The sequence below is a fragment of the Sus scrofa genome, chromosome 5, assembly GCF_000003025.6.
Source record: "Sus scrofa isolate TJ Tabasco breed Duroc chromosome 5, Sscrofa11.1, whole genome shotgun sequence".
Classification (NCBI taxonomy): domain Eukaryota; kingdom Metazoa; phylum Chordata; class Mammalia; order Artiodactyla; family Suidae; genus Sus; species Sus scrofa.
The window spans coordinates 100,938,476-100,964,019 of record NC_010447.5 but is presented as its reverse complement, the minus strand read 5'-3'; the positions used below and the strand labels follow the sequence as shown (position 1 = coordinate 100,964,019).

The 25,544-nt window shown below is 37.0% G+C and overlaps 1 protein-coding gene across 8 annotated transcripts in view; it reads left to right on the top strand.

Annotated features, from left to right (window-relative positions):
* The window catches only part of PTPRQ (protein tyrosine phosphatase, receptor type Q), a 294,121-nt gene that overhangs the window by 117,126 nt on the left and 151,451 nt on the right, over positions 1-25,544 (top strand). For 2 of the 8 annotated variants that reach the window (XM_021093065.1, XM_021093064.1), the window contains 8 exons: positions 7,303-7,463; positions 8,488-8,633; positions 12,796-12,964; positions 14,420-14,710; positions 14,974-15,249; positions 15,635-15,786; positions 20,386-20,527; positions 23,887-24,313. In XM_021093065.1, coding sequence (XP_020948724.1) covers positions 7,303-7,463; positions 8,488-8,633; positions 12,796-12,964; positions 14,420-14,710; positions 14,974-15,249; positions 15,635-15,786; positions 20,386-20,527; positions 23,887-24,170 — 1,621 coding nt within the window. In that variant the 3' untranslated portion in view covers positions 24,171-24,313. Of the gene's footprint in view, positions 1-7,302; positions 7,464-8,487; positions 8,634-12,795; positions 12,965-14,419; positions 14,711-14,973; positions 15,250-15,634; positions 15,787-18,981; positions 20,528-23,886; positions 24,314-25,544 lie in introns of those variants that run through there. The other 6 variants (XR_002344353.1, XM_021093069.1, XM_021093066.1 and 3 more) reach the window with 6 other exon arrangements.

Genomic DNA, 25,544 nt, shown 5'->3' with positions numbered 1-25,544 from the left:
GATGAAAAACTGTTGAAGAATGGGAATAAGTATTAGTCAAGATTCTTTTGGTTTCAAGTGATTGCTCCCAGCCTAAGCTGGCTTAAGGAAAATGTTGATAGTAAGAACTCAAATAATTTAATCAAGGGTGGTGAACAGAAGAAGCATGGTGTGGGTAACAGCAAGATGGCCTTATGTCTTGAGTATAATAGCACAGGAGGAAAGTGGGAAAAGATGGAACTGACAAGGTGGGCAAGCCAAATACTTGAACTTGAGGCTTGAATAAAAATTTCTCTCTTCTCTCTCAGAGTCTTTCCTTATGGTTTTGCTATTGATGATTCCTCATAAGCAATCATTATTTAGCATAGTCTTGATAAGAAATGAGCAGGGGAATTAGTAAAGCAGAGCAAAGAAGCTGCTATTAAGCTCTAGAATTTCCTTTATGCCCTAGATGTCAAAATGTCATCTGTCTCAGAGAGAGGGAGAGAGAGAGAAAGAGAAGAATGCATAACAGTATTGTATGTGATTATTACATTTTATTTTAATCATTCACCCAAAGATTACACCCCATAGTAAACACTCAAAGGACTTTTCATGACTCTTGGAATAAAATCCAAGCTCTTTATTCTGGCCTGAGGCATTGTGTCCATTCTCAGGAAATCCTTCTCCTCCAGCTCAAGTACAGTCCCTCTGCCCACCTTCTGGACCCTAATTCCTCAAGATGATGGTTTATAAGTGTATAAGTGACCTTTAATGTCATTCTTCTTAGTAAATTTTTCCCCTAATCTTTTAAGTGTGTCTTTTCTGCTAAAGGTAAACAAGTGAAATCAAATCAAAAGAAATCAACCAGCCAACCACATAATGACAATAGGAACAAAAGCAGCAATAAATGCGTGCCCTACTTCCACTCAGATGTTCTCTGAGATTCTAGAAAAGCTTTAGGATCATAGAATGTGCAACTGGTTATGCCTTGCTAGTTTGGGAATGCGTGATAACATAATTATTAACCTGCTGATAGCATCCAGCTGTGAAGGGTAAATATTCTAGAGTAAGAGCAGTTTCCTGATGGTGTGAAAATTAGTGAAACTGCTGGTTCATATGAGGGGGAAAACAATTTCAAAGAGTCAAATGGATGTCAAAATTCTTTATTTTAGGGGGTTGGTATTCAGTGAAGGGATTCATGTAGGGAGTTCCCGTCACGGCTCAATGGAAATGAATCTGACTAGGAACCATGAGGTTGCAGGTTTGATCCCTGGCCTCGCTCAGTGGGTTAAGGATCTGGCGTTGCCGTGAGCTGTGGTGTAGGTCTCAGATGCAGCTCAGATCTGATGGTGCTGTGGCTGTGGTGTAGGCCAGCAGCTGTAGCTCCGATTAGACCCCTAGCCTGGGAACCACCCTGTGCCACAGGCACGGCCCTAACAAGACAAAAAGACAAAGGAAAAGAAAAAAAGGATTCATGTAGAATATTTAGATAACAGCAAATTTTGAAACAGCAAGTTTTAAAAATAAGTTCATAGGAATGAGCAGGAATGGATGTAGCATCAGGTTGGATTGCCCACATGGAACACAGTGCCACATGCTGAAGATGAGAATTAAGACTATGACTTTTCAAAGAATCTCAAACCTTGTTTAGAAAACCATTCATCTGTTAACCCCAAGCTTCCAATCCATCCCACTCCCTCCCCCTCCCCCTGGGCAATCACAAGAAAACAAAACAACAACAACAACAAAAGACAACCGTTCATGTTCACAGTTGGGGAGATGGGGAATTTTGTTTAAGTCTCTCCATGTGGCTTTGGTATCGATACGTCCTCATAAGCAGTCATTGCTTAGCAGAGTCCTGATAAGAAATGAGCAGAGGAATTAGTAAACCAGAGCAAAGAAATTGCTCTTAAGCTCTAGAATTGTCTTTATACCCCAGATGTCAAAATATCATGTCTTTTGAAAAAAATTATAAATTAACTAGGAAATACCTTCGTCTTCCGGAGTCCATTGATTTTATCCCAAGACATTTTCTTTGTGTTGCCAACTAGGGTAGACACATAGGAAGACTCCATCTTATATTTATTCAAAATAATTTCAGAGTCATATGAATTCCTCTGAGGAATGTTGTCGTAAAGTACTTCTGGAATTAAATCACCAAAATGATAGCCCTGGACTCCCCTGTTTTGTTTGTTTTGTTTTCTCCCAGTTTGAAAGTTCACACACTGTTTGGGACATCTGGATGATGTGCAAAGTTACTGGTTAAGTATCGTGTGACATTTATATTCCTTCAATTTCCACTTGGATTCCATGACTCTGGGTAGAGGTAGACGCACTTGGTCAGGCCTTCTTTCATCCTCTCCTTTCTTGCTCAACCCCCTGTTCTGCTCTCAAACCTCACATACTTGCTCTTCAGTGAGCCGTTGTCTGTGTCTCTGGTGACTGTGCTTTAGTCTCCTTTTCTACTCTGATCACAACTAATTTCCTCACTCATAGCTTTTCTTTTTCTTTGCTCTTAGCCATGAGCGGAAAAATTGTCGGTGAGGGGATCACACGGTTATGAATGCGTTGTTTTATAATTACTTACCTCTGCGTCTCTCTGCTTTGAAGATGGAGCCTGTCTTTTCTCATTTATGCCTAGTGTAGTTCCTGATGTAAAGTAGGTGCTCATTGAATTTTGTCGAATTTTGTTGCATATTGACTGCATGCATATCATCACTCATTCAGAAGAGATGGAGAAGGTATTTATATCGCTTCGTTTGGAGCACTATCTAAAAAAACCAGTGCTTCCCCTTAATTTCAATATATATTATTCTCTCTTTAAAAGACAAATGAGTATAGCAAAAGGATGTGTGTAAATAGTTATTCCAAAAATTGGGCTGCAAATGACCAGTAAGAAGACACTCTGCTTCACTCAGGGTCAGAGATGTGCAAATTAAATAAATGTTTTGGTCAATTAAATTTGCAGTAATTAAGAAGATGAATGTCCAGACTAATAGTGAGAGTTTGGACACATTGTTGTGACTCCAATCATAATAATTTATATTTTTCAACTGTAATTATTTAGGAACAGTTATCATTAAAATACATTTTTAAAAAATATGACTTAATTACACTATAGGGAATTTAACTTGCAGAAATTAAAGTGTCATTATGAAAAGATATTTGAGTAAGATTGATTACTGCATCATGGTTAGTAATAACTAAAGAAAAAAGGAAGGGAAATAACCTAAATATTACTTTATCAAAAGAAGGTTGAGTAACAATGGTACACCCTGATTAGGCAACTACAGGAAAAAAAAAAAAGGAACAAACCCATATAGATCATTGTTATTAACCTGATAACCCGATCAATCAAAGAAAAAATAAAATTTATACTTTTTGAATGGAAATAAAACACCATAATGAAACACATAATAACCTATTGTAATTTCTTTATGGCCACACCCATAGCATATGGAAGTTCCCAGGTCAGGAATCAAATTCAAGCTATAGCTATGACCTGTGCCACAAGTGGGGCGACACTTAACCCACTGTGCCAGGCCAGGGACCAAACCCGTGCTGCCACAGAGACAGTGCTGGATCCTTAACCACATCTGCTGCACCACAGTGGGAAATCCTGTTACAATATTTTTAAGCTAGTAAGAACAAAGTAGAGGTTTTTAAACTAAACTAGCTAGCACTAGGAGTAATAACTGATTATAGCAGTGTCGGAACTGGGTTTCTGATGCCGGGGGTGGTGGTGGTGGGGACACCTCTGTCGGATTGGTCATGAGATGGTTCATTGAAAGCAGAGCACTCAGGCATCAGCCCAGAGGTTTTTCTGTTTCCTCCAAACTGGCAGCAGCATGAGAGCAGGGAGGATGGAGTCGGGTCCTTGGAGACAGCATCACTTCTTGCTGTTTTTCCTTCTGGGTGCTCAATTTTATGGCACATAAAAGGTACATTCTGAACTTATAGCACAAGTTGAAGCCTTGACTGAAATTTATCTATACTCAGATATTTTTCTACTGTAGTTATTAAAATAGCCACAGTTCTAAACTTTGAAAGACAAACCCCAAACCCTTGTTTTTCTTTTTTAATTATTTTTTCCATTATAGTTGGTTTACAGTGTTCTGTCAATTTTTACTGTACAGCAAAGTGACCCACTCATAATATATGTGTATATATTCTTTTTCTTCATAATGCACATGTATATATTCTTTTTCTTACATTATCTTCCATTCATGTTCCATCACAAGTGACTAGAGATTGTTCCCTATGCTATACAGCAGGATCTCATTGCTTATCCACTCCAAATGCAATAGTTTGCATCTGTTAACCCCAAACTCCCAGTCCATCCCACCCCTTCCCCCTAACCCTTGGCAACCACTAGTCTGTTCTCTATGTCCATAAGTTTGTTTATGTTCTTTTCTATACAAAGCTTCATTTGTGCCATATATTAGATTCCAGAAATAAGTGATATCATAGGGTATTTGTCTTTCTTTTTCTGACTTACTTCACTTAGCATGAGAGTCTCTAGTTCCATCTGTGTTGAGGCAAATGGCATTATTTTGTTCTTTTTTATGCCTGAGTATTATTCCATCATGTCTATATACTGCATCTTCTTAATCCATTCATCTGTCAGTGGACATTTAGGTTGTTCCCTTGTCTTGTCTATCGTGAATAATCTCCAATGAACATAGGGATGCATGTACTTTTTCAATGAAAGTTTTGTCCAGATATATGAGGAATGGAATTCTTGGGTCATATGGGAGTTCTATATTTGGTTTTCTGAGCTACCTCCGTACTGTTTTCCATAGTGGCTGTACCAGTTTACATTCCTGCCAACAGTGTAGAGGGTGCCCTTTCCTCCACACCCTCTCCAGCATTTGCTCTTTGTTGACTTATTAATGATGGCCATTCTGACCAGTGTGAGGTGCTATTTCATAGGAGTTTTGATTTGCATTTCTTTAATAATTAGTGATGTTGAGCATTTTTTCATGTGCTTGTTGGTTATCTGTATCTTTTTTGGAGAAATGTATATTCAGGTCTTTTGCCCATTTTCCAATTGGGTTGTTGGATTTTTTTGCTGTTGAGTTGTGTAAGTTGTCTGTATATGTTAGAGATTAAGCTCTTATCAGTTGCATCATTCGAAACTATTTTCTCTCATTCCATAGATTGTCTTTTTGTTTTTTTGTGTGTGTCTGTGAAGATCAACCAGGGCAGATGTGGAAACTCTGAGGTGAACTATTGAGTTTGTTATTCAGAAAATTTATAAAGATTGTCTTCTTTTATTGAAATATATAGATATGTAAGACAAAATTTGTGTCTGACCTGCATTTTCCAGGTAATTGCTTTGATTCTGCATTATCTATGAAACATAATGGAATTTTTCTTATTGTAGTCAGATGCTTATCTGAAGTTTTTGCTGTGAAGGTCAGGGCAAAAAGGTATTTGTGCAAGGCAGCAGATGATAATAATATGCTTGAAAAGACATTTTAAAAATAAAGATAATGCAGTTAGATTGCTTTAGATAATTTCACCGCTTTAGAGATCTGAATTGAATTAGCTCTTTCGTAGTGTTCTGATGACCTGTGGCAAGTGACAGAGGTATGGGATGGGGTGAATTTCTATGACAAGGCATCATTCTCAGACTAATAGCCTAATAGCCACAGCACTGAGAATTTTAAAAGCCCCTTTCTGTAGTCTCAGGAAAGTCAAAGAAAGTTGTCTTTACTGCTTCCAAAAAAGAATGGCTGATGAAACTGTTTCAAATTACTATGTAGCCTGACTAATCCTGCCTGTCTCCAGTCGTATACTCTGAATCCTTATTTCTCTCTATGGTAAGTTTTCCAACTATTTTTCAGATAACCATTCTTATATTTAGAGTAAGTTGATGTTTTTATGATGACAAAACTATGGCTGAAAGGCATCTCTTGATGGATATCCTTATTCACTTAAAATCTGTTATTCCCCTTAATGATTCAAGAATTCACATATTTCAGTGGTAAAGAAAAAGCATTTTATGTTCAGAGAGATTATCCATTTACCTCTTGGATGTTTGGTGTTTCTTAAGAAGAAAAACATGAGATATGCATTTTTTTCTGTGCTATTAATTGTATTTCTTCATCTAAATTCTTTAAAAATTTTATTGCTCTTAATGATCTAAATTTATTTATTAAATGCACAGCTTCCAGTACCATTATATACATATTCATTCTTTACCCGATTCTAGGGAAACTGAACTAACATGACTGAATTAATTGTAATGCTGTATTATTAGCAATGATTTGCCCTTTAGACATACCCAGCTCCCCTGGGATTTTGGCACTTTCTTGGAGAGTTTGAGTCCATATTTACTTTCTTTTCTGAAGTGACATTTTAGATAAATTTAAGATTTTAACTGAGAAAGAGATGTGAGCTCTCCTTTCTTCCCTTTTATGTTATACATAATTTTAAATCTTGTTTCTGATTAAGTAAATAAAAGGTAACCAAGACTCTTTATTTTAGGTATTACTATTCAGGTCTTTGCCATTTATTTATTTGAATTGGTCTGAAGTAAATGCTGCTTTTGTACAGTATATGGTATATAGATCTGACGTTTGTGTGGTATTTATAAGATTTTGCCAGTTCTTCAAAAGAATAGATATTTGAACAGTAGTTCAAAGAACTAAAATATTGATATGAAAAGGGATGCTGTCACCACCTTGAAAAAACAGCTTTCCTAGAGATCCATTAGAATCAGCCCAAGAGAACTTGAATGGGAACATCCTGTGAATACTTGGTTGAATTGCTGAATGTTCTTGAAAACAAAAAACGTATTTATTGACTTATTCTGAAATTCACTCTTTTCAGCATTTCAGGATAAGCGGCAAGGAGTTCCCATCATGGCTCAGTGGTTAACGAATCTGACCAGGAACCATGAGGTTGCGGGTTCGACCCCTGGCCTTGCTCAGTGGGTTAAGGATCCGGCATTGCCGTGAGCTGTGGTGTAGGTTGCAGAGGCGGATCGGATCCCACGTTGCTGTGGCTGTGGCGTAGGCTGGTGGCTGCAGTTCCGACTGGACCCCTAGCCTGGGAACCTCCACATGCAGTGGGAGCGGCCCAAGAAATGGCAAAAAGACAAAAAAAAATAATAATAAGATAACTCTGGCAATATCTATCAAAAACCAAATAAACATACCCTTTGACCTAGCAATTAAATAAAAAAAAAGATAAGTGGCAAGTTTAGCCTATTGGTCCATATTGGTAACTCTCTGTGTATAAATATTGCTAATTTCTAATATCCTTACGCTCAAAATGTGTGTGTCATGTTTAATTCAAAGAGCAATTATACAAATAAGCTTTTATCTCTCCTAGGGATGTGTCCTCATTAAAAACTGTTAATGTCACTGAAACATCGTTAGAGTTGTCAGATTTGGACTATGATTCTGAATATAGTGCTTATGTAACAGCGAGCACCAGATTTGGTGACGGGAAAAGGAGAAGCAGTATCATTCACTTTCGAACCCCAGAGGGAGGTGAGTTCTTCGGGGTGTAGAACAAGTAAAAGAATATCCTACTCAGGAAGAAAATGGAAAGTTTATGAAAGTATGAAGAAGTCTTATTAAACCGAATACATGTCATTGGTTACATGCAAGTTGGTTTTCGGTCACTCTCTAGCTATGTGGTGTTGGGAATGTTATTTAATTTCTCTGCGCCTCAGTTTCCCATCTGTACTGTGGAAACAATATATTATCCACTTTGTTGGGTCCTTATGAGGGTTAATTGAGTTTATATTTGTAAATGCACACAGCACAGAACTCAACACACAGAAAGCATTTTGTGTGGGTTTTGTTTGTACGTTTTTTGTTTTTTGTGGTTTTTCTTTTGTTAGTTTGTTTTTTAGGGCTGTACCTGTGGCCTTTGGAAGTTCTCAGGCCGGGGGTCAAATTAGACTACAGCTGCCAGCCTGCACCAGAGCCACAGCAACACAGGTTCCATCCGAGCCACGCCTGAGACCTATACCACAGCTCACAGCCACAAGAGATCCTTAACCCACTGAGCAAGGCCAGGGGTCGAACCCTCGTCCTCATAGATACTAGTCGGATTCATTTCCGCTGAGCCGCGACAGGAACTCCAATGTGTGTTTTTTAAATGGAACAGAGTAAAACGCATGTTGTCAGCTCTGTGCCTTTGTCTTCCACTATTCACTTTCAGAATTCCAAGTTAAATTAGAATTTTAAATTATGCATTCTATATTGGAAACTTGCCATAGTGTTGTTTTCAAATCCAAGGAAGTAGGCGTGCCTTAGAACTGGGAATGTGTTTTATGAGGAAGAAATCCATCTGTCCTGTGCCTGGATGTCGCTAGGGTTTATTGTTAGGGGGATGGCCCAGTGAGCCTAGTGGATTTCATTTCTGACTCCTCTTTAGATACTGTTCCTAATTTCTTTCTTTTAAATACTCACCAAAATTTATCGAAGGCAGGTAAATAACATTTAGAACATTTCAGACGTTATTCGAGATGCACGTACAGTGTTTTGTTCCCTTGTTTGTTTTTAGCACCAAGTGACCCTCCCAAAGATGTTCACTATGCAAACCTCAGTTCTTCATCAATCGTTCTTTTCTGGAAACCTCCTTCGAAACCTAATGGGATTATCCAGTATTACTCTGTTCATTACAGAAATACTTCAGGGACTTTCATGCAGGTAAGATCTGCGTTTTCTCCTGGTTCTTCATTTGCATCCTTCAGCGTTGTGGACGGTGATAAAGACAGCATGGTAGGAAAAAATCCCGCTTCTCTTCCATTGAGTGTTATGCACAGACATTTTATAAAAACTCCCACTGACATAGAAAAGTGTGGTGGAAAAATACATATTAATCTTTTTATCTGTCTATGCATGCACACAGATGAACACACAAATACACACACATTTCTCTATCCGTTTCAAATGTGTTACCAAGAACGAAGCTGCCACCTTTTAAAAATTCTTTATATGAATATAATGTACAATGCTACTTCTCCAAGAGTGTTCTCTAGAGAGCCGATTGTTTCATTCATCCTCAATTATTTCTCAGCTAAAAAAATTTCCTTTGGAGTTCCCCAGTGGCCTAGAAGTTAACAATTTGAAATGATCATGGCTGTGGCTCAGGTTTGATCCCTGGCCCTGGAATTTCTGCATGCCAGGGGCACAGCCAAATTTTATTTTTCCTTTGTATATAATATAAATAGTTTTCATGTTTGGGTGTGTTTCTGTGTTTTTCCTTCATTCTAAAAATGTTTTCAATTGTTAGCAAGAGGTATTATTATCATCATCATTATTACTGCGTAGCATCAGATGTAATGAAACTACTAAAATATACTTATTTAACCTGAGGTAGGCAAGGTTATAGGGTCACACAGTTTGTAGTTGGACACTTTCTGGGATTTGAACAATTATAGTTATAAAAATAACTAGAGTGCATTTCATTTAGAAAAATACTTTCATTTCTCCAAACTAAATATTTCGCAAATCTCTAGTATATGGCAAGAATCAAACCAGACTGGTTGGAATTGAATCAGGAATGGGGAGAATTGGAATATAATTTGGGAAACATTAATTTAGAGGAAACCCTGCTATTTGCAGACAATGTGCCTTACCGATAGCAACTATTGACTATGCATTGACTGTGACTCTGACCTTCATTAAGTCCTTGTCTCCTTTAAACAGAAGGCGAGAAGAGATAAGTCTTACTAATTCTAAGGTGCCTGATTCCATTTGTGACTGACAACCAAGTTAAGCCACTAGAGTTAGTTAGTGAGCAGAAATCTCCGGGAACAAAGTATGACTTGCTTTCATACAGTTTAGATAATGAACAGAGTCAGAGCAGAAGTTTGCGAATTGTCTCAGGACTTAACCCAGCAGTGGGTAAAAGAAAGTCCAGAGGTTGGTTAGATTTTTACATTCTGCTCAAGACCCTGCAAGAGTAGGATTGTGTAAGAAAGGGAAATCTGTTTGTTTGTTTTTTTTTAAACTCTGTACATCAAACAATTTTTGCTCTTTTTGTTCTGCTCTCTATTTGGGGGAGAAAAATGGAAATTAGTGTGCAATTTATTTTTTAACACGTTATGTTTACGAATTTAATAATATGTCATTATGTCATAGAGGCCATTCAAACTGCAGCTTTTCATCCATGTATTTAACCAACATTCTGTATTTAAAATTCAGTAGTTCTGAAACTTGGCAAAGGTTTTGCCTCTGTGCAGTTTACTTTATGGCTTGTATTTGATTCTATTTGGGTTCTTTTTGACCACGTCTAAATAATCCAGTGTAGATGTTTAACTATGATTTCAACATGATTTTATGAATGTTCTTATTCAAACCTGAATATATAATATTATCGCATTTGCAATTCACCTGTATTAGAAAATGTAATCTTTTATTAATTTATCTTGCGAATGCTGTTAAGTGTGACAGCTGCAAGAGGTCACAGGCTAATGATGTTAAAATATTTCTCATATTCCTTGAAGTTCAGCTGTGCTTTATTTCTAAATTTAATGTTAATATAGCATAAAATATTAAATGTTTAATTTTCTGTTTGGGATTGATAGAAGAAGCCCTCAAAATGAAAATTATATAGCAGAAAAATGTATAGCTGTTTTCTTCCTTCTCTTTTTTTTCCTTTCCTAATGCATGGCAAATCATATTCTGTTTTCTGTTCTTGGTGTCGGCCACTTGTCTTGACTTCCTCATCCATAGCACGTAACAGGAAGAAAAGGGTTGTGTGTGGCATTGGCCTTGGCATCCCTTAAAGTCTCTGGTACTGTATCATAATGCTCAATAACTGCTTTAATCATAGAACACAAAATTATTATAACAAACCAACATTATTTTCAGTTATTCGTAGGTGTAAGTTTGGGACCCTTGAGTCTGGAGTGAGGTGATGTTTCCTTACTTACTTCCTTTGTGGAACTTAATCTCTCTATCGCTCCTTGGTATTCTTCCTCCAGTTTTCATACATTGTATCTGTATAGTATATTAGCTTCTACATTTTAACCTTTACCTGCTTATGTCTCCTCAGTGTGCCTGACATAGTATACTATTATATTAAAAAATGTTGGAGTTCCCTGGTGGCTCAGTGGGTTAGCAATCAGTGCTGTCTCTGCTGTGGCTCAAGTCCCTCCAGTGGCATGGGTTCTATCCCTGGCCCATGAACTATCCAAGAATTTCCCCATGCCATGGGTGTAGCCAAAAAAAAAAAAAAAAAAAAGTGTTAAATGAGTACTGATTGATTAATCAAATTTGAGAAGTTTTTACTAAATGCCTTCTGACACTATTTCTATACTCAAATAGTAAGACTTCGATAATTTGAGCCACAAGACTTTTTTTTCCAAAAATAAACAGATGAATGGAATAATCATTTGGATAATTGCTCTAATTCTAAATTCCTTACATGTCTATGCATGTCTGCTCACACTCAGCATGAATAACTTATGGGAATTTCAAAATAATTCATTACTTATTGTCCTCAAGGTCATAGGCAGTCAGAATAAATTCTATAACAAAGAAAAATCAAAAACCTACATTCATATTTTAGGAGATAATTTATATAAGCCAGTTATGCCATGTTTAAAGTAAATGTGCTAGGAGATCTTCGGGTTCACAGCTTATCTTTCTCTGAGATTATTAGAATGTTTTAACTTGTCTATTCCTAAATAATTCACCACAAAATTGACGTAAATCTTATTTACTCTCACTCTTCACCCCCCCACCCCAAACCCCAATACTAGCAAAAAAAAATTTGCTGAATTTAGTTTGTCGAACATTACAGAACATGATAACGGTACATTTTAGTCAAATTGATTGTTCTGTAGTATTTTAATGGACTTATTACTATTTACTGGTTTTTTATAGTGCGTCAGAGATGGTATTGTTTATATGCTTCATATCATGCGGTCTTGAAAAAATCTTTCTGTGAAGTGGAAATCATTATTCCCATTTTACAGCTGAAGGAGGAGAAGCTTTGTGAGAGATGGTTTATCCAGGGCTACCCTGCCAGGATTGATAGCAGTTCTTTGGACTCTAGGGTTTTGTGCAGATTGGAATGATTCAGATTTCTTGGGTGTAGATAGATATTATCATATAATTATTCATGCTAATTACCTACATGACTTTTTAAAAAGTCTGTTTCCTTTATTTTAGAATAGATTCCGACTGTGTGTTTGTGTTTAAAATTTGGTCAAGGAGGAAATGATTGTATAAATTTCTTATTTATCAAAAACTGCCTTGGGACAGATATAGCTAGGAGTCAAGCAAGGGAATTTTAAATTTTCTCTTACTCAGCATACATGAGAGTGCATCTAATTGCCTTCCCGTTTCTCCACATGATGGTAGGAGAAAAAAAAAAAGGTTTATTAAAGGTGAATAATAATCATTTGAATTCATAGAAACAGTGAACACTTTCATAATTCCTACATTGTAAAGAGAAAGAAAAAATTAAAAATTTTATAATCCTCCCAAACCTGGTTAAAAGTATGTAATCATTGTTTTGAAAACTACTTGAGCGTTTCATTAGGGAAACTGGCACTGACCAGCACGGTTGTACCATTTTCAGTTTACCAGTGAACCTTGCCCAGTGCTGGCTAAGCTTGGAGATGTTTCTCTGTGCTACTCTGCATGTTGATTTAGTAAAAGCTGCTATCATCTAGTCCTCTTTTAGTAAAAGCATATTTCCAGTTTAATTATTGCAATAAAAATGTTCTATGTTGATTTTCCTAAAAAATTACTATAATAATGAGGCAACCAATTCATGAATGACTATTATTTTGAAATGCTCATGTATATTAAAAATATATTCTGAACAATTTAAAAAAATATGTTTATTTTTCAGAATTTTACACTCCATGAAGTAACCAATGACTTTGACAATATGACCGTATCTGCAATAATAGATAAACTGGCAATATTCAGCTACTATACATTTTGGGTAACAGCAAGTACTTCAGTTGGAAATGGGAATAAAAGCAGTGACATAGTTCAAGTATATACAGACCAAGACAGTATGTAAACAAAAAGCATTTATTAATTTTAATAGGACTAATTTAAAATTTTGTAATTATTTCGGAAACTTCTTCTACTTGTATGTATTTCGAGTAAAATCTTTATTTTATTTAAGCACATTAAACTAGTCATAGAGGCTTGAAAATGCATCTAATATAGCTATAAACCTATTGCCATAGTAACAGCCTTTTCTATTCCTGAAAACTGCTGCCATCCGTTTATAAAAATTCTGTCATTTTTATTGCTTCAAAAGATGCCATAGCCATTGGTTATTAGCATGAAGAATCCTGTTGCATACATGGATGGATTTTCCAATAATTAATATACATTTGTTCTGGAAAAAAGTTTTTTCTAACAACTTGCTTCTTTTTCAGTCTTTGAACCCACGTAGGCCTTTATGCAACATCTTTTTTCCTGTGTTTTTGACTAATACGCTCCCAAATATCTTTTTTTTTAACCCGAAAAGTTTCTCATATGTGGCTTCTGCAGAATCCTGTTCATGCTGAGTATTCAGAAAAGTATAATGATCGAAGCTATGGCTGTTTTTTAGGTTTCAGTTTCGAGAATACAACGATCATGGATCATTGCTTGCATCATCTTCTGGCTGTTTCTATTGCCCATTTATTTTTTGAAAGCCAGTCTCCTATTGAGAAATGATATTGACCCAAATTTCTGCAGAGAGTAATAATAAAAATTCCATGTTTATTATTTGAAGATGATAAATTGGTAGACACTTTAAGTATGAGGAGTAAACGCTTTCCCTGCTGTTGGGACAATCTTTTAAGTTGTTTAACTCATTGATCGACAGAGTAGATATGCTAAAATATGGGGAAACGTGTTTGGGGAGTCTTTAGCAGAAATGTTTAGTGCAATACGTGGTCAATGTCATTTCAGGCATTCTTTAAATGTAGAGCTCTCTCAAGGTTTTCACCAACCTGCAACGTTTTATCAATTATTATTATAGCAAAATGAATAATAAACACTGAGTACTGTTCCAGGTGGTAGATCCTGGATGGCTTCATATGTAGAATAAGGATAACTTGTAGAAGAAAGAAACTAAAAATAGTATTTAGATGATTTACACTATCCAAATATTTAAATATCTGTGTATACTTGTACACATACAAGTGTGTATATCCATAATCTCCACCACATACCCATAATCTCGTACAGTTACTCATGATTTCCATTTCGTAGGAAAGAAGAGCCAAGACAGTATTGTATAAAACAATGTAAAGATGATGGGGTTTATTTTGAATGACTTTTAATGTCAGTTTTTATATATTTAGAGGCTATTTCCTAGTAGATGATGTTAGCACACATGGCTTTGAATCATGTAAGAGCTGCTGATATACTAGATGCCATTTCGACACTTACCCTCCAGTTTGTGAATTTACCTAAGTTTTATTGAGAGTGACTGATGATCTTTGTATTTTGCACATTACCTGTCATAGCACCTGAAGGACTTGTTGGAAACCTGACTTACGAGTCCATGTCCTCAACTGCAGTAAATGTAAGCTGGGGCCCTCCGTCTCAACCAAATGGTCTAGTCTTCTACTATGTTTCTCTGAGCTCAGAGCAGACTCCTCGCCACGTGAGACCACTTCTAGTTACATATGAGAGAAGCGTGTATTTTGATAATCTGGAAAAGTACACTGATTACATATTAGAAATCACTCCATCAACAGAAAAGGGATTCTCTGATACTTATACTGCCCAACTACACATCAAAACTGAAGAAGATGGTAGGCTGGACCCTTTTATTGCCTCTTAAGCAGATTGTTGGTGTTCTCTTGTTTATATTGCTTTCTGATAGAAAACATTATTCTGATTGTTACTTAGAGTCTGTTCTTAAGTAATTAGCCTTTCCATAGACAACATAAGCTCTAAGTTTTTAAAATTACAATAATTACCTGTTGATACAATTAAGTCCCATCATTGTTAAAGCCTCTTCTTTTTAATGCTACTTCACTTTTGGTTCATTTAATATTCTTTTTTTCTTTTATAGTCCCAGAAACGTCACCAATAATCAACACTTTTAAAAACCTTTCCTCTACCTCGGTTCTCTTATCATGGGATCCCCCAGTAAAACCAAATGGTGCAATAATAAGTTACGATTTAACTTTACAAGGACCACGTGAGAATTATTCTTTTGTTACTTCTGATAACTATCTCATCCTGGAGGAGCTGTCACCATTTACATTATATAGCTTTTTTGCTGCTGCAAGAACTGTAAAAGGACTCGGTCCTTCCAGTGTTCTTTTGTTTTACACAGATGAGTCAGGTAAGCCAGAACCCGTGTTTCTTCCAATGATTTCACTGTTGGAACACTTGCTCTCTCGTTTTAAGGAACAGCATGAAAAATGAAAGGATATTTGATCGTCTGTTTGTAACAGGGTAACAGCTATTCGTTGGCTTTGCTGAACATTTTTTTAAAATCTGAGCTTCAGAACAAAGTGTTCTGTTTAAAGCTACTTTGGAACTACTGAGTTCCAGGTACAATAGCATGATTACTTATGCTCTTTATTTCTGATATTAAAATATAATCATTTAGAAATCTTTCTTAACTAGCTAAGAAGAAGCTAGAATCTTCAAGAAGCTAGAATCACGATGATATTTTTCTGCTAAAAATGTTATGAATATAAGCTTTATAATATGTTTTCCTGCAGTGCCTTTAGCACCTCCTCAAAATTTGACTTTAATCAACTATACTTCAGACCTTGTATGGCTGAAATGGAGCCCGAGTCCTGTTCCAGGCGGTATTGTTAAATTGTATAGTTTAAAAATTCATGAACATGAAACAGATACTATATTTTACAAGGTAGGTTCATTATAACACTATATGTTTGTTTCAAAAATTTGGAAATTCAGTTAAAATCTTTTGACATGCAGGGGGGAAATGGACTTTTTTAATGCTAGGACCATCTTCTGTTTTTAATTTTTCCATTATAGCTGGTTTACAGATGTTCTGTCAATTTTCTACAGTACAGCAAGGTGACCCAGTTACACATACATGTATACATTCTTCTTTCTCACATTCTTATGCTCCACCATAAGTGACTAGACATAGTTCCCAGTGCTACACCGCAGGATCTCATTGCTTATCCAGTCCAAAGGCAATAGTTTGCATCTTTTAACCCCAAGCTCCCCATGCATCCCACTCCCTCCCCCTTGGCAACCACAGGTCTGTTTTCTGTAGGACCATCTTTTTAAAAAACGTTTTTGTTCCATACAATTTAAGGATGCTTATGGAAAACACAGCCAGATATAGAGGTGGAATATTTCATAGAGAAGTTTATTTAGACTTTGTAACTTCTAGAAGAAATAATTGCACCATTTTGCTAATGGGGAAAGTATCCAGTAAATTTTTTCAGACTACTTAAAATCTATGTTTATCTCAAGGGTAAAGTATTTCTAAAGTCATCCGCCTTATTTGCAGGGGATACATTCCAAAATTCCAGGGGATGCCTAAAACCATGCATGGTACTGAATCTTATATCTACTGTTTTTCTCTCTCCCCCCCCTTTTGGGCCATGTGGAAGTTCCCAGGCCAGGAATTGAATCCAAACCTCATCTCTGACCTACACCAGAAATGTGGCAACCCTGGATCCTTAACCCACTACCAGGCTGTGGATTTAACTGGCAACACCACAGAGACAAGCAGAATCATTAACCCACTGCATCACAGCGGGAACTCCTATTTTTTCTTATACATATATACTGATGCTAAGGTTTAATTTATAAATTAGGCACAGAAGAGATTAGCAACCATAGCTAATAACAAGATAGCGAAATTATAAAAATAAACTGTAGTAAGAATATTCTGAATGTGGTTTCTCTTGCTTTCTCTCTCTAAAAACATCCTATTGTACAAGCTTAATGCCTTTTCCATTTTAACTAAGCACTTACCACACACTGACCATAAATTTTGCAGTTTGAGATATGACAGTAGAAGGAGTAAAAATTTGCATCCTTCCCCATTTCACAGAAAGAAGCCTCATTCTTACCATAGATCTTAATGACCTTAACACATATATCCTTTCTTTCCTTATTAAATCAAGGAACTACCATCATTTCTCTTAAAGGAAGTACTTAATGGCTTTTCTTTGGCAACTCTTAATTGCCAGCCTCACTACTCTTGTACCGTGGGGCCATAAGTAAGTATAGAGTGACTTGAACACAAGCACTGTGATACCTAACAGCTGATCTGATCACCAAAAAGACTACTGACCCATGGATGGGAAATGCTGGGCAAAGACATGATTCACACCCTGCAAGATGGAGCAGGATGGCCTGAGATTTCATCATGCTCTTCAGACCTGGGCACAGTTTAAAATTTTGAATTGTTTATTTCTGAAATTTTCTACTAGTAGCTTCAGACCGTGGTTGACTTCGGTAACTGAAACCATAGGAGACGAATCCATGAATGGGGGGCACTGCTGCATTTGTTATTAGAAGAAGTACCAAGTGAATGTTTCAACCTTTTTAGAAAAGTTTTTATACTTGGATTTCTGGTAACCTCCCCAGATGGCACAAACTCCTACACTAATGAAGTCTTCTAAGATCTATCAATATTCTTTTTCTTTCAGTGCTAATTAATTTTAATGTTGAATGCCCTTTTCCTCCTCCATTCTTAGGTTCAAGAATGAATGAACATCTAAAGAACGGATGTAACAAAGGATCTTAAATATACCTCTATGATTTCTAGCATTTAATTGCCAAAACATGTTGTAATTAACTGGCGTTTATTTAAGTGATCTTATTTTTTTCCTAAAGGCAAATGAAGTACTGGAATGCTCTTTAGTTACAGGAAGCAGAGGGTAAAAACTCTACAGTAAACATTGTCCCCAGTATTATACGCATTATAATTATTACTGATGGTATATCGTTATAGCGTCTGTTGCTTACAGAATGAATAATAAAAATCAAACGCACTGATCAAAGTTATGTCCATTAGAAACAATGTCTTTATTTCTGGAAATCAGGATTACTTTGGAATCTGATAGGTTGAGTAGAATTCAAATTGTGTTTCTCCATAAATGCGGGCTGTTTCCTAGCGGTGTGAAATTCCATTAATGACCCTGACCTCTAATATCTATTCCCAGTTTAATCTTAGCATTTCCTGTGTTTTAATTTGCTTTGTCTGTATCGATCGCTGGGAAATAGATACCAAAAGGGAGAAGGGAGTCATTTCCTTAGTGTAAGCATCTTAGGGTAACCGTGCATTAGATGGAGGGCGGATGTGTATTGCAATCTTTTTCTCAAAACAGAGATCTCTGCCGTCAGCACCATTAACCTGCTTGTAAATTAAGGGCTCTGGCATCAAGTATCTGGGTAGAACCCTCCCTTTGGTACTTACTGTGCTGCATTAGGACAGTTACTTACCTTCTTATGACTCAGTTTCTTCAAGTGCAAAATGGGAGTTATAAAAATGCATACATTACGAAGTGAAGATTGTAAGGAAAAATCTGTATAAAGCATTCAGAACAATCCCCAACGTATGAGGAACAGGTTAGCTGGTGTTGTTTTTGCACATAGTTTAAAATTGAACAAATTCCATTCAAAGTTGTAACAGCAATAGAATGAAATGACAGTGCTCCTTTACCTAAATATGAGAATAGGTTATAGCCAATGATGTTGAGACAATCTATTTCCTCAATAGCAATGCTACCATTAACATTCCACTAGTAGCAAAAATGTAAACTTTATACCACAAAGTGTTAAATATATCCTTTGTGGGGTTGGAGGGAGCAGTTTTCCTTTAAGATCCGCTTTTAGTTATTTCTTTTTACATCTATTTTGTCTTCCATCAACTTTCATAGGCTTATTTTCTTTCACGTTCCTTTAAAGCCACTTCAATGCCATCCCTTTTCCTTTCTCAGCTTCTAGTTTCCTTTATCTGCTTTCCTCCCTCTGTGTGGCTTTCTCTCCAAATGTGTTTTCCTTTCTGTGTTTCCGGCTACTTCTATATCTGACTATCTGTTTCTTCTGTATTTTCTTTTCGTTTCCTTTTTAGCCTTTCAAACTGGGTTGAGTTTGTGGAAGCAGAATAATTCCAGGACCACTCCAAATGACCCTGCTCTCCCCTCAATCCAGCGCAGTCCCCGTGGACATCAGCAAGATCCAGGCCTGCTGGTAACTCGGGTCACTGGCACATACTGAAGGAAATTATGTATTCCGTAAAAATCTGTTAAAGCTTTGTTTGGGAATATCCCTCACTTGCGTCTCCCTCTTACAACTTGCTCTCGTGTCAGTCTGTCGGCTCTCCAATACCTTTTATTACGATCTCTCGAGTTTGGTCATTCCTCTCGTATTCGCTCACCCTTCCTAACCCCGATCAAAATCCACCTGCTTGTGTTTAATTTCTTTGCAGTAAGCAGTCATTGGTAGTTTTCTCTAATAAATATAATAGTTCCTGATGGCAGGGACCATATCTTATATATCTTTATAATCTCCTGATTATCTAACAGTGTGCTTTGTACACAGTAAATGTGAAACTACAAAGGGAAATGATATAACACAGTGAGTACATAAAGTATGTCAGTGACTTGTAAAAGATTAATTTAAAATATAGTTCTAACTCTAAGTGCCCTGAGAGTCAGTATTCTTGCTAAATGTCTACTACCGAAATGTTTAATAAATAAGTCAAAGTGGTATATACTTTGGATCAGATATAATGCAGTATTCGTAAAATTATACTGCGTAGGAGATTGTCTTCTTTCTCCTTTGTATAACTGATTAAAGTGCTCTCTCTGTTAGGACATTTATCTCTGAATGAGTATTTTGTACTTGATGGTAAAATTTTCTTTGAGAAGGTATATCGTTTTATGAACAACTGTCATCACTGTTTTGTTCTTTTTTCATTTTCCTAAGATTGTATAAAAATAGAAACTTAGTTGTCTGGGAAAACTCATTAAGCTTCCTAGGAGCAGAGGTTTTGTTTTGTTCTCTGCTGTCTTCCCAGTGTCTAGCAAACAGTAGCTGGTGAATAAATTAATTTACCCAGAGTTCTACTGAGTATTAAAAAATGAATTTAGACGAATGCAAGAAAAACAAAGTAGCACTGAAGGTTCCTAAGTTGGATTTCAGTTGAGAACATTAATTATAGCCAATTTAATGGAAGTAGTCTGTATGTAATTCCAAGTAAAAATTAGGAGACATGAAAATATAATATTCCAGCTTTAAAAACAAATGGCGGTTGCCAGATTCTTCAGGACTGAGAGGGTGTCCAGTCCATCCTGATATCATCATCAGAGCGTACCCCGTGGCACACACATAAATGTTTCGTTTAAAAATTTTTAATTTTACTAAATCTTTCATTGAACGTTAAAGACGTAATTTTGATGTACTAAGATCTATTTCTTTCAGTTCTGCATTTTGGATGATGCATTGTGACTAAGACTTTTTTTCTGCTCTTCAGAATATTTCAGGCTTGCAAACTGAGGCCCAAGTTGTTGGACTGGAACCAGTCAGCACCTATTCTGTCAGCATATCTGCCTTTACCAAAGTTGGAAATGGCAATCAATTCAGTAATGTAGTAAAATTCACAACCCAAGAATCAGGTTAGACACGGCTTTTTGACCCTACAATGCTTGATTTGAAATTTGTCATGTTTCCCTTTGCTTTCTCAGTCGATAAGGTAAAGTATCAGCATTTACTTGTTCAAGGGAAGTTGAAGTTCAGTGCTTTAAGGCTAGGCTGGGCCTTGTTGTGTGCCATCACATAGACACATGTTTAGGAGCTCCCTAAATATGGTGCGGTGGGCTAGGAATCCGACTGCAGAAGCTCAGGTCACTGTGGGGTGTGGGTTCAGGCCCAGAGCAGTGGGTTAAAGGATCCAGTGTTGCCGCAGAAGCATCATAAGTTGTAGCCGCAGCTCAGGTTGGATCCCTGGCCCAGCATCTTCCACGTGCTGTGGGTATGGCCATTAAAAGAGAAATAAGTAGAACCACATTTATACATGATTTTTATCTTGAACTGAGGAAGTAGAGTAAACAGCTAGTTTAGGAACAAAGTGGGCTTCTAGATATGTGTGAAAATCACCTCATTCTTAGTACCATCTGAGACAGCTGGGGAAGAAAGAAGAAACGAAGCAGTGGTCGCATTTAACAGGTTGAGTTACATTTTCACGGAAAGACATCTATGGTTTTCTTCAAGAAGCTTTGTCGTGAAGGTCACTGTTGAGTGCGTAAGCCTCTCTTTACCCCATGGTCCATTTGCAGCGTATGGAGGGGACGGTGAGGTCCATGTAATGTCATTGGTCTCATTAAACAACTTCCCTGTGTTCACGAATGTGTCCCAGCTCAACTTCGTGTATGAGTAGTTTTCACTTCTTACTGATTTAGCGGTGGCTCTGCAACGTACTTTGCTTTCTCTCACCTGGATCATATGTTTAAAGGCACCTCTTCCTCACTTTTTTAGGGGGTCAGTGATTATTGAGAAAGCCCAAGATCCTCTTCTAGTTATTTTTCCCCGGCACCTCTTGATGCATTTCCTTTTTGTTTTTATTAAATCTCTAAATGGAAATTAGAGCCCACTCACTGGTGACTTGATCATTTTGCATTAATTTATAAATACCTAATACTATTTTTTGTCGTGGCATGCCTATATGCCTAGCTAAGTACATAGTATTCGTAGTGGATAAAAGTTCATGCTCTGAATGCAGTGAGAGTGTCTGGATTTGAGTCCGAACTCTGTGACTTAGTAGTTGTGCAACCTTGGCAAAGGCATGGTTTGTACCTTGAGCTCCCCAAGCCTTTATATATTTAACTGGAAAGAAACACAAAAGTTAGCAGTAGCCACCACAAAGGCTGTTGTGAGAAATGTGTGTAACGGTTCATATACAGCTCTTACTAGAATGTCCGACACCCGAGTACTCAAAAAATATTATTCTTTTATCCTCACTTGCCCCGTTCCCATGTTTGAGATGACGAAGCCATGATTCAGGCAGATAAGATGAAAAGGGCTGAGAAAATTAGTGAATAAACTGAACTTGACCGTTAGGCTCTGACCTCTAGTGAAAAGTGGACACGACCATAGGAAATGCATATTATAAATATAATTACCATAGAAAAATGTTAAACCCATAAAGAAATAGTTATACATATATCAGATTAATGAATATCAAGACTAATCTTTAGACAGTGCTCTGTAAGCCAATACATATTTTTTTACCAGTAAAATAAAATAATTCCACAAAATTCTATGCCTCGATTGGTTGAATAAAAGAAAATTTTCTACTTTACATGTTTCAATACCAGCTGATTTATTAATGGTTTTTAGGTTTACTGAGTCACTGAAATAGATGTTCATAAAATTCAGGCTTATAATCTAAATTTAAGCAAATTATCAACTATCTCTTAATTTATTTTATGAAAATATTGGTATATGTTTTTGAAAATAAGGAAGCAAATTAGTAACAACATTTAACTGCCAGAACCCTGGATCAGCCAAGAAATTGTCTCTTTAATTTTAAATACCACACGCCCCCCTAAGTTATTCTCCTTTAGTTCTGATGCCTTTATTTTGCAGAAGAAGAATGGTTTGTAAAGATAGAAATTTAGGCCAGGGTTGAGAACTACAGGTAAGTTAAAGGTTACTTGAATAGTCCTTTTAATAATTATGCTTTTGGACAGATTGTCAGGGTTTTTTTTTTTTTCACTGTTTGCTGTCTTAATCCATAAATTGACCATATGCTAATTTTCTTTATAGCATCCTCTTTTTTTACTGTAACAAGGAAAGCCATGCTAACATTTGGGGATATTGCACAATCAGACATTTCCTGAGAAGGAACCTCTCTCTGTGTCCCTGGCAGGTTGGGGTATTTCTTGTCAACCAAATCTACCAAATATAGTGGGCCTATAAGAAACTGGATACTTCCAAGTAAATTCAGAGTTCTAGAAAAAGCTGAGACTGAATTAAAAACTGGTGCTGATTATCTTTTCTCCAATAATATTTTATTATTATCATTTTTGTCTTTTGGGGGCCACCCCTGCAGCATATGGAAGTTCCCAGGCTAGGTGTCAAATTAGAGCTATAGCTGCAGGCTTACACCACAGCCATAGCAGTGCCAGATCCAAGCCACATCTGTGACCTACACCACAGCTCGACCTACACCACACCAGATGCTTAACCCACTGAGGGAGGCCAGGAATTGAACCCGTATCCTCATAGATGCTAGTTGGGTTCATTACCACTGAGCCACAATGGGAACTCCTCTCCAATGATTTTTAAAAAGTACTGAGGAAGCAGGTATTCACGATTCTTTCAAAGAAGCCGTCTGGATATATAAGCAACACCTCTAATTTAGTACACATTTCCTAGTTCTGTTAGGCCCAGATGTGCCACATCAGTGAGACACCTACATCTACACTTTGCATTAAAAAGGTCTATAATAAAGTGCTCTTGGAGTTCCCTGGTAGACTAGTGGTTAAGGACTTGGCATTGTCACTGCTGTGTCTTGAGTTCAATCCCTGGCCTGGGAACTTAGGCATGCCATGAGCGTGGCCAAAAATTAAAAACAAAAACAAAAACAAAAAGTGTTGTTAAGACTGCTCTGTCCTGATTAAGAGATGAAGAGGGCAGGATTCAACCATAGGCCTGAGCTCATACGCCTGAGCTTGAGGCTCGCTACACATTTGCTTCTGAGGATTTGAAGATGTGATTGATGCTTGGGCCTAAGGGAATGTTGAGTGATGGATTTAGTATTTTAAGCACTAACATGGTAACAGAAAATGGGCCAATTGCCATTTGATTCAGCTTATGTTCACCTTTGGAGCACATATCGAAAGGTTGATATGTTAAATTTTCATTCTGTCTCTTCTGCTATATACGTAATTTTACCTAGCAGTCACATAATGAAATCATGTATTGACTTATGTATGTGGAAATTATAACTATGGGTATTTGCTTCTCTCTTAAGTTCCAGATGTTGTGCAGAACATCCAGTGTGTGGCGACTAGCTGGCAGTCAGCTTTAGTGAAGTGGGATCCACCCAGAAAGGCAAACGGAATAATTACACATTACCTGATAACAGTTGAAAAGAATGCTACAAAAGTCTTTCCTCAAGATCACATGCACACATTCATGAAACTTTTTGCCAATACCTCGTATGTCTTTAAAATAAGAGCTTCAACTTCGGCTGGTGAAGGTGATGAAAGGACATGCAATGTCAGCACACTACCTGAAACAGGTAACTACATGTGAAACAGGTAATTTACATGAAAGAGATAACTAACCTGAAACATGTAACTATCCCTGGACTGTGTCATTCGTTTGTCAGTAACATTGGTAACCTTTATAGCACGTTAAACCAAAACTATAAAAGACGTATTAAAAAATCTAACATACGTTTTTATTCTACACATTTTTACCTCAGGACCAGCTGTATGGTACAATGAACCACCTCTACAACAATGGGAGATTAAAGGTGGAAAAAAGGAAAAAATCTGCTTTATTGTGTTTTTACAAGTATATTTCTTATTATACAAACAACATATTTACTGATTTATGCTTTACCATTATTGAAAATAGGACATAAATATGTAACACACACACACACACACAAATATGTCTCTTTTTTTTTTAGGACTGTACCCTGCAGCCTTTGGAAGTTCCCATGCTAGGGGTCCAATTGGAGCTGCAGCTGCTGGCCACAGCCACAGCCACGGCACCGGCACCATGGGATCCAAGCTGCATCTGCAACCTATACCCCAGCTCCTGGCAATGCCAGATCCTTAACCCACTGAGCAAGGCCAGGGATCAAACCCACATCCTCATGGATACTAGTCAGGTTCATAACCTGTTAAGCCACAACAGGAACGCCTATATGTCTTTTATTTAAATTGCTTTTATAGCATTCAGGATACTTTCTTGAATTCCGTAGCTGCAGTGTCAGACTCACTTTCCTCTATTTCCTTCTCTTTATACCAGCCTTTATCTTTTATATTATTGGATTAAAATGCAGAAGGAAACTGTCGTGCTCCTTCATTCGTGATCTGTCCTACGTCGTAATCTCCTTCGTCTTCTGCTTTTCTCCTCGTTAATAGTAAATGAAAACCTGATTCCTTTCTGATAACACCACTTCCATGGAGGTCCTCCCTCATGGAGACTGGGGGTATTGACATAATCGTTTACCTCTAGCACATCTAGATCCTTTGTCTTAGAAATCTCTTTTAATTCTTCCATCCTTTTGAAATTAGTATCACCCAGTCTTATCCACTTTTCTGTATTCGAGGCTGTAGGCAGAGCTTCAAGACATAGTGTACCTTCTCTCTGATTTCAGCATCCACATCAGCATCCTTTTCTTCTCATCCTTACAATCCCTTCTTCACACTTCAGTATTTTTGCTCTTCATCTGGAATGGATGCATTTCACCTGTTATCTCAAACCATGTCTTTGTGACTCATCTTTCAGGAGAGTCCCAGTTCAGAAAGGATCCCACTTTTTTTTTTTTCCACTAGACAGGGACTGATGAATAATGCTGGCGAAAAATAGAAATTCAACTTTAAGTTTTCTAACACATGAATGTTAGAGATTTTAACTGAGGACTGGGTTGGTATAACAACCCTAAACATATCC